This window comes from Mangifera indica, chromosome 2, assembly GCF_011075055.1.
Source record: "Mangifera indica cultivar Alphonso chromosome 2, CATAS_Mindica_2.1, whole genome shotgun sequence".
Classification (NCBI taxonomy): Eukaryota; Viridiplantae; Streptophyta; class Magnoliopsida; order Sapindales; family Anacardiaceae; genus Mangifera; species Mangifera indica.
Window position 1 is genome coordinate 16085413 of NC_058138.1, and position 15410 is coordinate 16100822.

At 33.2% G+C, this 15410-nt stretch overlaps 2 protein-coding genes across 3 annotated transcripts; both read left to right on the forward strand.

The window, feature by feature from the left end:
- Positions 1 to 4182: 4182 nt before the first annotated feature.
- LOC123208840 (YTH domain-containing protein ECT4-like) lies at positions 4183 to 8568 on the forward strand. The gene is made up of 9 exons (XM_044626425.1): positions 4183 to 4411; positions 4970 to 5046; positions 5162 to 5306; positions 5438 to 5502; positions 5614 to 6207; positions 6523 to 7107; positions 7193 to 7405; positions 7518 to 7664; positions 7794 to 8568. Exons 1-9 carry the CDS (start codon positions 4381 to 4383, stop codon positions 8022 to 8024), a joined length of 2088 nt encoding a protein of 695 aa, XP_044482360.1. The 5' UTR covers positions 4183 to 4380; the 3' UTR covers positions 8025 to 8568.
- Positions 8569 to 9868: 1300 nt separating this feature from the next.
- On the forward strand, positions 9869 to 15064 carry LOC123208841 (2-oxoisovalerate dehydrogenase subunit beta 1, mitochondrial). Of its 2 annotated transcripts, XM_044626426.1 has the most exons (13): positions 9870 to 10209; positions 11258 to 11369; positions 11632 to 11667; positions 11802 to 11861; positions 11934 to 11991; positions 12107 to 12204; positions 12619 to 12708; positions 12800 to 12868; positions 12939 to 13025; positions 14176 to 14271; positions 14356 to 14433; positions 14666 to 14752; positions 14842 to 15064. In XM_044626426.1, the coding sequence occupies exons 1-13, from the start codon at positions 10013 to 10015 to the stop codon at positions 14875 to 14877; spliced, it is 1104 nt and encodes a 367-aa protein (XP_044482361.1). In that variant the 5' UTR covers positions 9870 to 10012; the 3' UTR covers positions 14878 to 15064. The 2 variants fall into 2 exon arrangements, with proteins under 2 accessions (XP_044482362.1, XP_044482361.1); XM_044626427.1 differs by lacking the exon at positions 14842 to 15064 and having other exon boundaries at positions 9869 to 10209; positions 14646 to 14724.
- The last annotated feature ends 346 nt before the right edge of the window (positions 15065 to 15410 follow it).

Consider the following 15410-nt stretch of genomic DNA (forward strand, 5'->3'; position numbering starts at 1 on the left):
GCATACAAACTTTTAATACATAATTTAAGCACACAGATAATATATTATCATATAATTGATTACGAGAAAGAAAGAATAAATTTTGTGGGGATGTAATTGTAATGGTCTAAAATTTGAGAGGGGTGATTGTTAATGGTAAAATAATAAAACCCTAGAAAGAAGAGGGAAAAAATAAGTTTTTAAAACTAAGTTAGGAAAGAATTATCAGTTTTCAAAACTAAAATGAGATAAATGGATAAAATTTTATTTATTAATATTACTGTTTAAATAACGTTTTCACCTTTATAACTAATAAAAAAAATTATAACAGAATTAAATGATAGATAAGTATTAGGATTTTTGAAAGTTGGCATATATCACTTTAACAATAAACTAAACATTTAGTGGAAATAAGTTTTTTACCCAAAAAACTAATATTAAATTCTATTGTGAAATACATTATTTTTCAATTTTCTCGTATAATCATTTTTCAATAAAATTATGAATATACAATTTTTATATATAATTTAAGTATATAAATGATGTATTAGTATATAATTAAATAATTTTTAAATAAAAATAAAGAACACTTAATTATATAATAATATATCATCTATATACTAAATTATATACAAAATATATATATATATATATATATATATACATAATATTGCTCATATTTTTAAAATGTGTTTACTTGAAATGTTAGCACATCTAAACCCTGAACACTTGACTCAAAAAGAGAGTTTTAAGCAACACGCAAGCCCATCAAACAAGGTCATAAGAGTTCACATGAGAGTTAAAAAGTAGCCCAAAACACTGTTTCCCACCCAAGGTTCAGGGGAAAGAAAAAATCTCATTAGTTTCTGTCAAAAACTGAAATACTTATTCATCTGTTAAAATTTATTGTTAAGATTAAGAGAAAAATTTTTATTTAAATAAAAAAATTATTACATTTCCTTATTTAGTTTAAAAATTAATAATTTTTTTACTCAAAATTTAAAAAATAATTATTTTTTCTCTAGAGATTTAATTTTTTTCTTAGATTTTTCTAGCGAGCTTCTCCATCACTATCATTTCACTCTTTTCCTCCTAACACTCTCTCTCCCTCTCCTTCCATATGCCACCAATTTTATCTATCATCGAGGAACAACAACAAATCAAGCTAAAAGATTAGGTTCAATGTCTATTTCTACTTAGTATAAATAATATTTTTTCATTCAAAATTATATTTTATTTAAAAAACTAATAGTATAAAAATAAAATAATAATTTTACTATTCAATCAGTTTGAACAAAATTTTAAAATAATAGTTCCATATCAAACTTAAACGTTTTAAATATAATAATTTAACCCTTAAAAATATTTAAAAAATCGTAAATCAATCTTTAAAATTTTTGCAAACTCTATATATTTTGAAACTACTATATTACTCTGATAGTTGTAATATAACATTTGTCAAACTCTTTCTATATTATATACTTTATTTCCATTGTTTATATTAGGTTTGGATACGATCTGAATCAACTCAGTCTTGAAAGTTGATTCGGTTTGATGTAGCTTGGCTCAAGTTCACTTGATTCAAATTTAGATCAAACTTGATTTGAAAATTTTGACTCGTTTTTCAATTTCAACCGAACTCAAGTTAAAGGGTGTTTGGCTCAATTTAGTTTGAATCTGTCTCAAATTCAAGGCTTAAATTAATAGTTTGAATTCGTGGCTCAATTTAGCTTGAATTCATTGCTCAAATCAGTTCAAATTCAATAGTTTGAATGTGGTTTGGCTTGACTCAAATAAAAAATTTTAAATATTATTTAAATAAAACGAAGTCATTTTGTTTTGTTAATGAACTACGAACTGAAACCATAAATCTAAGTTATAAATTTGAACCATTAATTTGAAATAAATCGAGCTACGAATTCAAATATTAATTCGAGCTATAAAATCAAACCAAACTAAGTTATTTTTTATCCTAATTGAACTTAATTTTGGCTTAATAAATTCAAACCAAACTATTTTTTATTTGAGCTAAGGGGGGCTCGTACTCGATCTGGCCTGAATCCACCCCTAGTTTATATACAGGTGTTTTATTATGAGAAAGTAAAAATGGTAACAAAAAGCTATAAGAGCATAGAATTAAATTATAAAATATGTAGTTTGTGGTCTTTATCAAACTCGTTTTATTTTATATGCTTTATTTCCATTGTGTAACAATCATTGATATAAAATATATATTTTTAATTTAAAACACTAGGATTTATCATAGCCTACGTAGAGTATACGTACAACTTTTTTATATGTTTTATTTAGTAATTTTTATAAGGGATAAAATTGTAATTAAAAAGATAATAATTATTAAGTCATTGGTTTTCTAAATAGTCACCATTGAAAAACTACTATTTCTCATAAATGCCCTTCTATATATTGAATAATATATACTTTATTTTGCATTCGATAATATATTTAAAATTGTTTGAATTTTTTTATTTTCCCAAGAACCATATAATAATAATAATAATAATTAAATAAATTTCTTTTAAAAAAATAAATAAGGAATGAAAGCTAATTATATTTTTGGGGATATTAATTAAAATAGGCAAAAAATTTTCTGTTTATACTTTTTTAGGTAAACGTATAGTAGTTTTATTTTTATAAGTAAATTTTTTTGTAACTCCAAAAATACCCTCTCAGCCCTTTATGCGTAGGCGCTGGAAGGAAGACTTGAGTGCGTGAGTGCGTGCGGAGTGCGCGCGGTGCGTGAGCAGTGCGCGTACCCTCATTAATATATATAAACAGAGTGTGAGGGTGCGCGCAGTTTCTTTTATATATATATTAAATAATATAATATAATATTTAAAAAATATAATAAATAAATAAATATTAAATATTATAATATTTATTATAATATATATAAATAATAATAATAATTTTTAAATATATATTATATTATTATATTATATATATAATATTATAATATAATATATATAATAATATAATATATATTTAAAAATTATTATTATTATTATTTATATATTATATTAAATATTATAATATTTAATATATATTTATTTATTATATTTTTTAAATATTATATTAATATAATATATAATATATTATATTAATATATAAGAAAATGGTGTACAGTGCACACACCCTTTCTTTTATATATATATATATATTAAATATTATAATATTTAATCTAATATATATAAATAATAATAATAATAATTTTTAGATAATTATAATATAATAAATATATATATAATAATATATATTTAAAAATTATTATTATTATTTATATATATTATATTAAATATTATAATATTTAATATATATATATATATTTATTATATTTTTTAAATATTATATTATATTATTTAATATATATATAAGAAAGGATGCGCGCGCACTCTGTTTATATATATTAATGAGGGTGTGCGCACTGCTCACGCACCGCGCGCACTGCGCGCACTCCGTACACACTCACGCATTCAAACCTTTCTTTAGCGCCTACGCATACAAGGTTAGGAGGGTATTTTTGAAATTACAAATAAATTTACTTGTAAAAGTAAAATGACTGTAGATTTGCCTAAAAAGGTATAAGCGGAAAAAATTTTACCTATTTTAATTAATATCTCATATTTTTGACATCCACATAAAATATAATTTTTAAATTTATTTTTTCCAAATGAGGATTTTAAGTGGAAAAATAAATATTTGATATTCATAATATATATTTATAAATAAATACAAAATATGATTCATTTAGAATTAAATTGTCAAGATAATTAAGAGATTAGAAAAATTAATATATATTTTTCATAAATACTACTTTTATACCATATAATTTGACATTATAAAATAAAATATTAATATTATCAATTTAAACATTCTTTCAAGTCAACCCTGACCTACCAAGTAACCAATAAAAATCCTCCACGTGGCTTCCAGTTAGGGTTTCAAACACTAGCACAACGAAATTTCCAAACTTGTACAACCCAAACTCTATCACCCTTTAAGGCACCCAAACCCACCTCACCCCTAATAAAACAAAAACAATTAAATAATTAAACCCAAAAGCCGCGCGCCACGTGGTGGATCTGCCCAATCAAATCACGGTGATGAGATCATAAAATATCCCGCGGGTGAGACCCAAAAGAAGGCGTCCGTGGTGCTATTTGAATCACCGCTTTTGGATTGACAAAACCCTCTTTCTTCGCTAAACCCAAACCCACCCCTGGCGGCTGTGTGAGCGAGCGTTGGTGAGAAGAGTAACCCATTTCAAATTACTTGTCTTTTAGGGTTTTAAATTCCCTGTTTGTTTTTTCTAGGATTTTATAAGATTACAAAACATCAAGATCCGTTCTTTGTTGTTGTTTTGGTCGTGTTGTTGTGTAATTCATGGCTACTACACTTTCTCCTCCTGTAGACCGTATCCTTTATCAAAATAACTATCTGGGTATACTTTAATTTCCTTTTTATGCTCTGGATCCATCTGGGCTCTTGTTAATTTTCTGTGTGTCGAGTAGATCCGGTTTTATTTAGGGATTTCCGCATAATTATTGGGGTTTATGCGGTGAATTCTTTGTGTGTGATTATTAGCTTTTCAAAGTTGGGAGTTTTTATTAGGTGTACTATGCTTAGATTTGTTGAGATATTGTATGTGCTATTACGTTGGTGTGTTTACTTTTGGTTTGATTCGATTCAATTGCTGAAAATTCTTGATGTTCTGTTGTGATTTTCATTGTTTCTGTTGTTTCTAGCATGCTGGCAATATTGTTTGTGGCCAAGGATCTGATTTTATTGTTAAATGATTGAATTCATTGTGAAGTGCTTGTGGTTTTTTACTGTTTTTTCTCGGTTATGGGCTGCTTATTATATTTTTTGAGTTAAATCTAGTGATTGGAGCATGTAGTGGATGGTATTTTTAATATTGTTTTTGGACGATTAATCCAAAAGAGTTTGTCTTCCTTTACCATGCTTTCTTTAGAAGCTTCAGATTTGCTGCAGAAGTTGTCATTAGATTCGCAGACCAAGACTCTTGAAATTCCTGAACCTAACAAGAAGGTCAGCTACTTGTTTCTAGTAGTTGTTGCTTTTGCCTTCAGGACATGTTTGGTAGAAATATGTTTTATGATGAATGAAAACTAATGGTTCCTTAATATTTGGATTTTCCACACAGCCTCCTGCCAATCAATTTGATTCGGGCAATGCTGCAACTGGTCAAATCCCAACAGAGCGGCTGGGAACCCCGTTTCTCAATGATTTTATGGATCCCAACGTGTGCTTTGTACCTAATGGTTATCCTTCTACTTTCTACTATGGAGGTAAGGAGTAACCTTTGAACTTCGCCTATTGTATTAGAATTATGGATGCCTTATTTGGTGCTAAATAGTGTATATCATGATGAATTGAGAATATGTTAATCTGGCATTTACCTTTTTATCAATTTGCATAGGGTATGATGGGAATGTGAATGAGTTTGATGACTATGGAATTGTAGGTCAAGATGGAATGACATCTGTAAGTTATCATTCCTCTAAAATAATTTGTTTGTTGTGTCTGAGACCCTTTTTACCCTGTTTGTTTTTTATTCTGACGAACTCTTATTTTTTTCTTCTGCTGTATTATCAGGGAGTATATGGGGATAACGGGTCTCTTATGTATCACCATGGATATGGATATGCACCCTATGCACCATATTCGCCAGCAACTTCACCTGTTCCAACCATGGGAACTGATGGTCAGTTATATGGACCTCAGCACTACCAGTATCCACACTATTTCCAACCGCTTACTCCAAACAGTGGTCCATACTCCCCCAACCCTGTTGCTCCTCCCTTGGATGCTTCCACCTCTGTGGCTCCAGAGCAAAAACCTTTGCCTGTAGAAACAACTAATGGGAAATCCAACACTGTTGCAAATGGGGGAGTTAAGGGAAGTAATGGTGCTACTCCTTTTAAACCATCATATCAAACCTCTTCCTTTAACTCAAATAATACTTATGGAAGGGGTTCATTGCCTGGGCGTATTCCTGCATCTGGTTATCAAGATCCAAGATTTAGCTTTGATGGGATGCGGTCTTCTATCCCATGGGTGGATGGCTCAATGATTTCGGATTCACAGCTTAGACCAGTTAATAGCACAACATACAATGCTCCAATTTCAAATGGCAACAATGTTCCTTCTTCAAGAAATCAAAATTATCGACCAAATTCTCATTACATGGTATGCTGGATCATCTTTACCTGCTTTGATTCTTTTTGGTTTGGGTACAAAGAAATTGATAGGGACAAAATTAAAATTTGTGTGAACCAATGTTATGGGAATAATTGGTGGAGGATTACAACTATGAATTCTTTTGTCATTTAATTTTAATTAAATAAAATTGACATCATTATGAGTATAACATTGTGTGGTTAATTGTTTGCTTTATTACTTGAGAATGTGTATGTAAGGAATTTTTCAAATTTTGCATTATTATTGTAAGGCGATAATCATTTTAGTCTGCCAACTGAAAATTTCTTTTCTCTGACTTTACAGGGATTGCACCAACCTCGACCAATGGGTACCGCACAGGGTTTTATGAATGTGAATAGAATTTATCCAAACAAGTTGTATGGTCAGTATGGTAACACATTTAGATCTGGGATGGGCTTTGGCACCAATGGTTATGATTTACGAACAAATGGGCGTGGTGGATGGTTGGCTGTTGATGGCAAGCATAAAACCAGGGGACGTGGTTACTTTGGTTATGGTAGTGAGAATATGGATGGCTTGAATGAGCTTAACAGAGGACCAAGGGCCAAGGGTTCCAAGAACCAAAAGGCCTCAGCGCCTGTTGCATCAGCAGTCAAAGAGCAGAATGTGCAGACAAATGGGACAACTGATGAAGAAAAGGCAACTACTGCAATTCTAGATAGAGAACAATACAACAAAGCTGATTTCCCAGAGGAGTATACTGATGCTAAATTCTTTGTGATTAAGTCATACAGTGAGGATGATGTACACAAGAGTATCAAGTATAATGTCTGGGCAAGCACCCCAAATGGAAACAAGAAGCTTGATGCTGCATACCAGGAGGCTCAGCAAAAGTCTGGTGGCTGCCCTGTATTTCTTTTCTTCTCGGTGAGAAACTGATCTAACTAATCCATACGTTATTTGTTGTTACTATTTCCATTGTACTTGCTCTAAATTTAAATTTTTTTGACAGGTCAATACAAGTGGGCAATTTGTTGGCCTTGCGGAGATGACAGGACCTGTTGATTTTAACAAGAATGTGGAGTATTGGCAACAAGATAAATGGACTGGCTGTTTCCCGGTGACATGGCATGTTGTGAAGGATGTACCCAATAGTTTGTTGAAGCACATTACTCTTGAGAACAATGAGAACAAGCCTGTCACTAACAGCCGAGACACCCAAGAGGTAGTTATGGTTATATGTGTAACGTATCAGTAACAAAAATAATGAACACTTTTTTTACTTCTTGTTCCTTTTCTTCTCATTTCTAATCGCAAGCTTAAATGGGGCTGTGCAGATCAAGTTAGAACAGGGACTTAAAGTGATCAAAATATTCAAGGAACATTCTAGTAAAACTTGTATTTTGGATGACTTTGGGTTTTATGAAGCTCGACAGAAGACCATTCAAGAAAAGAAGGCTAAACAACAGCAGTTCCAGAAACAGGCATGATATACCCTTTCCCAGAATTCCAATTTGATTTCCATTTTCCTATGTGTCACCTTCTTTTGGCCACTATTTGTTTTTATTGAGGCTGAAATTTGTTTGCATTCTCTTGATCTTGGCAATGCATAGGTATGGGAAGGAAAGCCCATAGAGGAAAAGAAAGAAGATTCAAATGGTGATCTGAAGTCACAAAAATCATTGGAGTTTGCCACAGATTTGAGCAAAGAACCTACTTTCGCTGCTCAGGCCAACGGAGATGTGAAGATTTCTGAGAATGGATCAGTTGCAAAAACTGGAGATGCCTACAGGGGTGGTAAACCAGTTGTTACAGAGAAGGCGATTTTGGCAAATAGTTGCTAGTCCTGGCTGGTGCTGGAAGGCGGTCTGGTTAACTGGAGCCTCTTTCGAAGGAGTTCCGACAGAAGTTTTGAGGCATAGTACAGAATCCAACTTCTGAACAGCTCTCCTTTTTACACAGGGCCGCCTTATTGGATCTATCCTGCTGCTTTGAGAGTCAATATTTCATTGAGGGATGGAAGCTCACTTTGAAGTCTTTTAAAAATTGGTGTGGCAGGCTAGGCATTTCAGAATCCGAGTAGTATGCCCCATCCTTTGATGGTGGGCTGTTTTCTTTTTCCTTTTCTAAATAGTGGGTTATCTTCTAACAAGTTTTCATTCGCCAGGGTTTTGGGTTTAGTGATGCTATTTTAGTGGCTTTTTTATGTTCCATTATGTCTTTTTTTTTTAAATCTATTTGGTAATTTCCTGTCTTGTAAGTCTAGATCTGGAGCAGCTTGCCTTTTCTGTGGTTTTTGTGAGAGCTAGAGGCAAGGCGGGAAATATATTGCCATGTAATGGAGAGCTTTTTAATTAAGCAAAGAAATAGAGTATCTTTTTATTCATAGCCTCTTTCTTTTCTCGTTTTGGGTTTATGTTTTCCTTGTTTGGAACTTGCGCTGCTGATGCCGAAAGTAGAAAGGGGGTGTATAAAAGTTTCGGTGTTAAATCACAAATCTTCACTCTGCCAAACACATGTCAAAATGCTTTAAATTATAGAGTTATTCTTCTGAAGTGATGTCTCGGAATGGTGCCACAATCCTCAGTCTGTAATTGGATCTCATCATGCATACAGGTTTCTTGGGGAGACTCCATGAATTGGTAGATGAGGCATGCTGCCTGCCTCACCCCATACCCTCCCAGCGGGGTTGGAGAGAATGTTTCTATTTAAGAGCTTCAAATGATATAGTCAAGATGCCTTATAAATCAAAGGTCAAAGATTTGTTTTCACCCAAGGTATTGTAAAATCTTAAAATTTTATAAAATTTAAACACTTATTTATGTCAGTTTTTACTAAAAATATGAATTAGAAATAGAGATAAATTCGTCGTTTAATAAAAAATTTACACAGTTAAACTTTTATTATATTTTCCCAATTTGAAAACTCACATTTTTTCCCTCAAAATTTCATTTACAGTTTGAAAAATAGCAATTATCCTCCTAGGGTTTTCTCTTCTTCTCTCTCATGATCAATTTCTTTCTAGTTATTGGCTGACTTTCTCTCCTTCATCTCCCCTAGTTAGTCGTCTTTTTCTTCCATTCTTCATCAGAGACAAAGATTGTCATCTCCATCTTAGACGAAGATAAAACATCTTCATATGAGATAATAACCTTCATCTTTGTCTCTAATGAAAGCAAAATCAAAGCAAAGAGATAGACCGAGGGAGAAAAAAGAGAGAAGGTTGACCAACGACAATGAAAAGTAAGTCATTGGAGAAGGAGAAAAAGCTTAGATGGATATAATCACTTTTTAAACTTTGAAAGAAATCTTTTTTTTTGGGGGAAGGGGGCGTGGAGGAAGGGAGAGATTGTGAGATTTTTATATTAAGAAGGGAAAATGTGATAAGAAATTTATTTTTTTAAAATTTTATATAAATAACAAGTTTACCCTTAATATTAATTGAGATTTTTAACAAAAATTGATTGATTAGTAAATATTTAAATTTTTTTAAATGGAAGGATATAACTTTGAGATTCACTATACCTAAAGCGGAACAAGTCCTTTTACCATAAATCAATAAACCATATGCTAAGTATCATCTTATAATAACTGTTAGGTTACATTTCATTATGGCGATAACCTTACCATCCATGATTAAGGGGTACTGGTACTTATGGGGGCCCAGTAGTATATCCTTTTCCTAAGAAAGTTTTGGGATTAGCATGATACCTGTACGTAACAAAAGGCAACTCAGCTCTGAACTCTGAAACTCTCAACGACAAAACATAACACCAAGCCATCGTTGAGACCCATCCAATTTCCGAACTAGAAAGTTGGAACTCTGGCACACATGGCTACTGCAATTGCCTTCTTTACTCGTGGAACAAGACTGGGTTCTTCTCTTGCGAAGAGCCGCTTTTTTTGTTCTTATCAGAACGCAATTCAACAGCAACAAGAAGAAAAACCACAACTTGGCGGTGGCAAGTCCCTGAATTTATACTCCGCCATCAATCAGGCTCTTCACATCGCCTTGGAAACCGATTCCCGGTTTGTTTTCACCAATACCCACATGACTTGCTTTATGATTTTGATTCTTTGTGTTGAGCTGCTTAAAGATGATCTTTGTTACCAAAAAGATTTTGAAAATACTGAATTTCGATATATAATTCGCGAAAGAGACATAATTTCTTATGCTTCCTTATCTTTTAAATGCATTTTTTAATATGATTTGTAGCTTTGAGTCCTTTGATGATCGCCTTCATTTGCCTCTAAATTATCAAAATCATAAAACTCTTTTGACTGCTTGGGTCAAATGTTTATTGGATGTTTTGATTTTGATGAAATATCGTTAATTTTGCAGCTTAGATTCTTGTATAAGTGACTAATGTTCATAAGGTTGTGGCGTCGTTGATGCTTCTCTTGTAAACTTTTTCAGTTGCTTAAACACTTGGGAAGTGACTGAATTTTATCCAAAAATTATATTTGAGACTGTGACCATCCTCAGCTAAATGTTGAAGCAACAACTTTGTGCACTGCTTTCTGTTTTTGTTTTTTACTTAGCTAACCCAAAATTAAGCTCAATGTTGGTGTATTGCCTCAAAGAAAGAGTGCTTACGTTTCATCGCCAGCTTACCAAACCAAGGAATGAGACCTAACTTTTAGCTTATATTCAAGTGAATAATATTTTCCTATCTACATTCTTGTCTTTCTGAGCTTAGGAATGTAAACATGTTTGATGTGAAAATAAGGCAGAGTTAAGAAATTTACTTTTTTGTTTGTCCCAAAACTTTATTTTGCTGTTATTACTTTCTAATTATATAATGTCTTACCTTTGGGCTGTTGTTCATCTGCTCATGCATGGTAGGTTCTTTCTGAAGAGTAATTTAATTTTATTCTGTAAGATCTTTGTATGCTGAAGTGTCAGTTCTGTTTGTTTCACTTGCACCGTGAATTTTCATGGAAACACTCTTGACCTCGAAGTATTTTTCTGGCTATGAATGTTCTCTTCTTTTGCTATTATTGGTGTCTCTTTTCTCCAATTCAAGTTCAGTCATTTATAGTGAGCTTGCTTATGAATAATTGTGTTTCTTCACAGTGCATATGTATTTGGGGAAGATGTGAGCTTTGGTGGAGTCTTCCGTTGCACAACGGGATTAGCAGATCGGTTTGGTAAAAGCCGGGTTTTCAATACCCCTCTTTGTGAACAGGTATTCCAGTTTTACAGAGTATGCATGTTTAGCAGACACTTCTAGCGTCAAGAACTCCTTTATTACACTAATGCTCTGGCATATTGTCCCAAGAGGTCTTACAATATTTTCATTTAATATAACACTACATGCAGACATGTATCTTGACGTTCTTTTAGGCTTTGATTACACCTTTTTTTCCCCCCACATTGTATGGACTACTGTTTCTGTCTTTTGAGCTATGTATGCTTGAAAGTTTGACATTAGATTTTGTTGTATGCAGGGAATTGTTGGATTTGGCATTGGTCTGGCAGCCATGGTATGCTTAAGAGTTTTGTTATTGCACTAGCACTGAAATCATCCTCACTTGAGGTTCATTTCTTTATTTATTTGTGATTATATTTATAATCTCTCATCTGATTTACACAACTCTTGTTTTCATTTCATGTGTAGGGAAATCGAGCCATTGCAGAAATTCAATTTGCAGATTATATTTTTCCTGCTTTTGACCAGGTAAACTTTTTATACCAGATACTTAGTGTTCTTGTTGGTCCATAACTTAAGCTGACATAAATTTCTTGGTAGATTGTCAATGAAGCTGCAAAATTTAGATATAGGAGTGGAAATCAATTTAATTGTGGAGGTAATGTTTATTACCGCTTTCCTATAATGTTTTCTTACATTCTCTCCTTTCTGGTTTTGTGTACCCTCAACCCCTTATCTTCTTGACCTTGATGAGATTTTGTGTGATTCTGCAGGATTAACAATAAGAGCACCTTATGGAGCTGTGGGCCATGGTGGGCATTATCACTCACAATCACCCGAAGCTTTCTTTTGTCATGTTCCCGGTATCAAAGTAAGTTTCTTTTTCCTTTGGTTTTTATCTTTTTATTTTATTCTTTTCGTTTCATTTATTATATCATCCCCTTGTCACTTAGGGGCAGTGCCCCTCATTCTAAGTGCTGGATTTGAGGAGTTGGATGAAACTATTTGGTCTCACTTATAGAAACCATTTTGCATCATATTGTGAGATGGTGGTAACCACTTTCTTAATTTTGATGTTTTTTTTGTGAAAATATTCCCTTTATTATTATTATTTTTATACAATTCTGTTAAAGCATCTCTTAGTCAGCTAAGTTTGCTGGTTAGACGGAGATTACTAAAAATATTTCCTTTTGTATTGGTTTGTGGAACCTGTTGATAGGTAGATCTGAACTTCTTGTTTAAATTAAGTACCTTGTTTCCAACATTTTAGAGAATGAATTTATAGGTGGTCATCCCTCGAAGCCCACGACAAGCAAAAGGATTATTGTTGTCATGTATTCGAGATCCAAATCCTATTGTCTTTTTCGAGCCAAAGGTAATATCCTTATTGTCGATTTGACTCATACATATTTAATTTCTGTAACTATGATATTTGTAACTAAAATTATTTATTTTTGGACCTTCAGTGGCTCTACCGGTTGTCAGTAGAAGAGGTTCCAGAGGATGACTATATGTTGCCTTTATCTGAGGCAGAGGTATGCTGCTGTGTATTTTATCTTCTTTACAGAATTCTGAAACTAAGAAAATTATAGATTAATTATTCAGGTGATTCGAGAGGGCAGTGACATAACACTTGTTGGCTGGGGAGCTCAACTTGCTATCATGGAGCAAGCCTGCATTGAGGCTGAAAAGGTGAAGTGAATCTTGTCACAAAAATTATTAACTCTGAGACCTTTATAAAATTTTTTAGATACTATTCTGGTATAGTTTTAACTGATTGGCCGAAAGACTTATTCCCACCAAGGTAGTGTAATTTCAAACTCATACCCGTCAACTTTCAAAAATTTAAAATCTCATCCATGAGTTAATTTCTGTTAAAATTTTTAGTTAAGGTCAAGGGTTAAATCGTTATTTTAATAATAATATCAAAAAAACTAAAATTTTATTTGTTTTTTGCATATTAATTGTAGAGACTGACAATTTACCCCCTAACCTCATTTATTCTAGTTTTGAAAAATGACCTCCCCCTACCCCAACTCTAGGGTTTCATAATTTTTCAAGTTTTTCTTTTCAGTCTCCCCCAAAACTTTTTAAAACTTTCATTTGCCCCCATATAATTCATTTCAAGTTTCTCTCCAACAAAATGACAATGTCGAACGACAAAAATAGCAACAACACGGGGAGTGTTTCTGCGATTTTCATCGATGGAACATCTCTGTCTCCCACATGACAGAACATATCTCTCCGGCACAACGACGACTCGTTTTCTTACTCACGACGGCTTGGTGTCTCTCTCTCTCACCGTTGACTCACTCTCTCTTCGGCATGACAACAACTCATTTTCTTCCTCACAACAACTTGGTCTCTCTCTCTCTCTCCCACCGTCGACTCGCTCTTTTCCTCTGCCTGTTAACAACACATCAAGAGAGAGACATGGAATAGAGGCTGTAGAGAAAATCACACTCAATGGGGAAGAACCAGGTTGCCATCTCGCTGGAGAAGGATGTTAGGCTAACGGCTACTTGATCTCGGGTAGAAAGGTGGTTAGAGACAAAAAGAGGAGGTCGTTCAAAAAAGTGCAGTAGATTGAAACTATTTAGGAGGTGAAATAAAGTTTCAAAAAGTTTTGGGGGACTTTAGGTGAAATAAAATGATAATTTTATCCTTAACCTTAACTAAAAATTTTAATAGAAATTGGTTTAGGGGTGGGACTTTAGGTTTATGAAGTTGACAGGTATAAGTTTAAAATTACCCTATACCTTGGGTGGGAATAAGTCTTTTGGCCTAATTGACTCCTGAATTTCCTGCATCTCCTGCCTCACATACTCTTGTGGCTTTGCAGGATGGAATTTCTTGTGAACTGATAGACCTTAAAACTCTTATACCTTGGGATAAGGAGACAGTGGAGGCCTCTGTCAAAAAAACTGGACGACTTCTTGTAAGAAAGTACCCTTCTGAAAAGATGCTTAATGATAATTGGTTACTACAAGAAATCTGATCGTGTTTGCTGCCTTCTATGCAGATAAGCCATGAAGCTCCAGTGACTGGAGGTTTTGGTGCTGAAATCGCTGCTTCTATCCTCGATCGCTGCTTCTTAAGAGTAATCATTCCTGCAGACTTCTTCTCTACTTTTGTTTGAAGCTATTAAAAAAATCTTCCCTACAATGGATGTTGGTACAACCATCCAGTCATGGAGAAATTGTATGGTTGTATCAACATCCCTTGTTGGAAAAATTTCTCCTTATGTAGATGTTAAGTTACTCAAACTTGTGTTTGATGTTATTGTTACTTATATGACTATTAATAACTCAGAAAGATGAAATGGCTTGCAGTTAGAAGCTCCTGTTGCTAGAGTTTGCGGTCTAGACACCCCATTTCCTCTTGTTTTTGAACCCTTCTACATGCCTACCAAGAACAAAGTGAGTTCCCCTTTTCAGCATTTTTTGTATTAATGATGTTTTTGACAGGTAATCCTGGTGCAAATGATTCTGTTTGTCTTTTGATGTAGGTATTGGATGCAATCAAGTCAACTGTAAATTACTGAACCAACTCAGCTTCTTATAGCTGCTCTCAATTATCACCATTGTCCATTTAGTAGTGGTGCAGTCAGTCCAATAAGTCCAGATAACTTTGCAGGAGTTGTTTATTAACAACTAGATTGACTCAACACCCTACTTGTAAACTTATTTGAATTCTACTATTTTATATATAAGAGATCTTCCATTTCTATACGCTTGATAATTCACAAGATGATTGACCCAGCTACAACTAGCAGTTATTTCTTTGGCTGTATTGAAGACTTTAGAAGCTGATAAATCTACAGGATCATCCTTATGGCCTGCTTCGCATACTGCCATTAGGGTTCAGGTCACATATTCCCATCAGGGTTTATACTTTTGGACTCCATTTTGACTGGCAAATATTTATCAAATTAACATGCAAAAATGGAAAATATTAGGCCAAGGTTACACATTTTCAGTCCTGTCAACCCGTCAACTCAGGTAAAGCCAAAAGTATTTCATATTTGCAGTCGTTGAAAAATATCAAATTAATGGTCAAAAAACAGAGAAGCAAAGA

Excerpts from the sequence above, each read along its gene's own strand:
- LOC123208841 (XM_044626426.1), top strand. The coding sequence starts at position 10,013 with ATGGCTACTGCAATTGCCTTCTTTACTCGTGGAACAAGACTGGGTTCT. Across the intron at positions 12,709-12,799 it reads TTGTCTTTTTCGAGCCAAAG|TGGCTCTACCGGTTGTCAGT; the intron begins GTAATATCCTTA and ends TTGGACCTTCAG. Across the intron at positions 13,026-14,175 it reads CCTGCATTGAGGCTGAAAAG|GATGGAATTTCTTGTGAACT; the intron begins GTGAAGTGAATC and ends GTGGCTTTGCAG.
- LOC123208840 (XM_044626425.1), top strand. The coding sequence starts at position 4,381 with ATGGCTACTACACTTTCTCCTCCTGTAGACC. Across the intron at positions 4,412-4,969 it reads ACTTTCTCCTCCTGTAGACC|AAGCTTCAGATTTGCTGCAG; the intron begins GTATCCTTTATC and ends TGCTTTCTTTAG. Across the intron at positions 7,406-7,517 it reads ACAGCCGAGACACCCAAGAG|ATCAAGTTAGAACAGGGACT; the intron begins GTAGTTATGGTT and ends GGGGCTGTGCAG.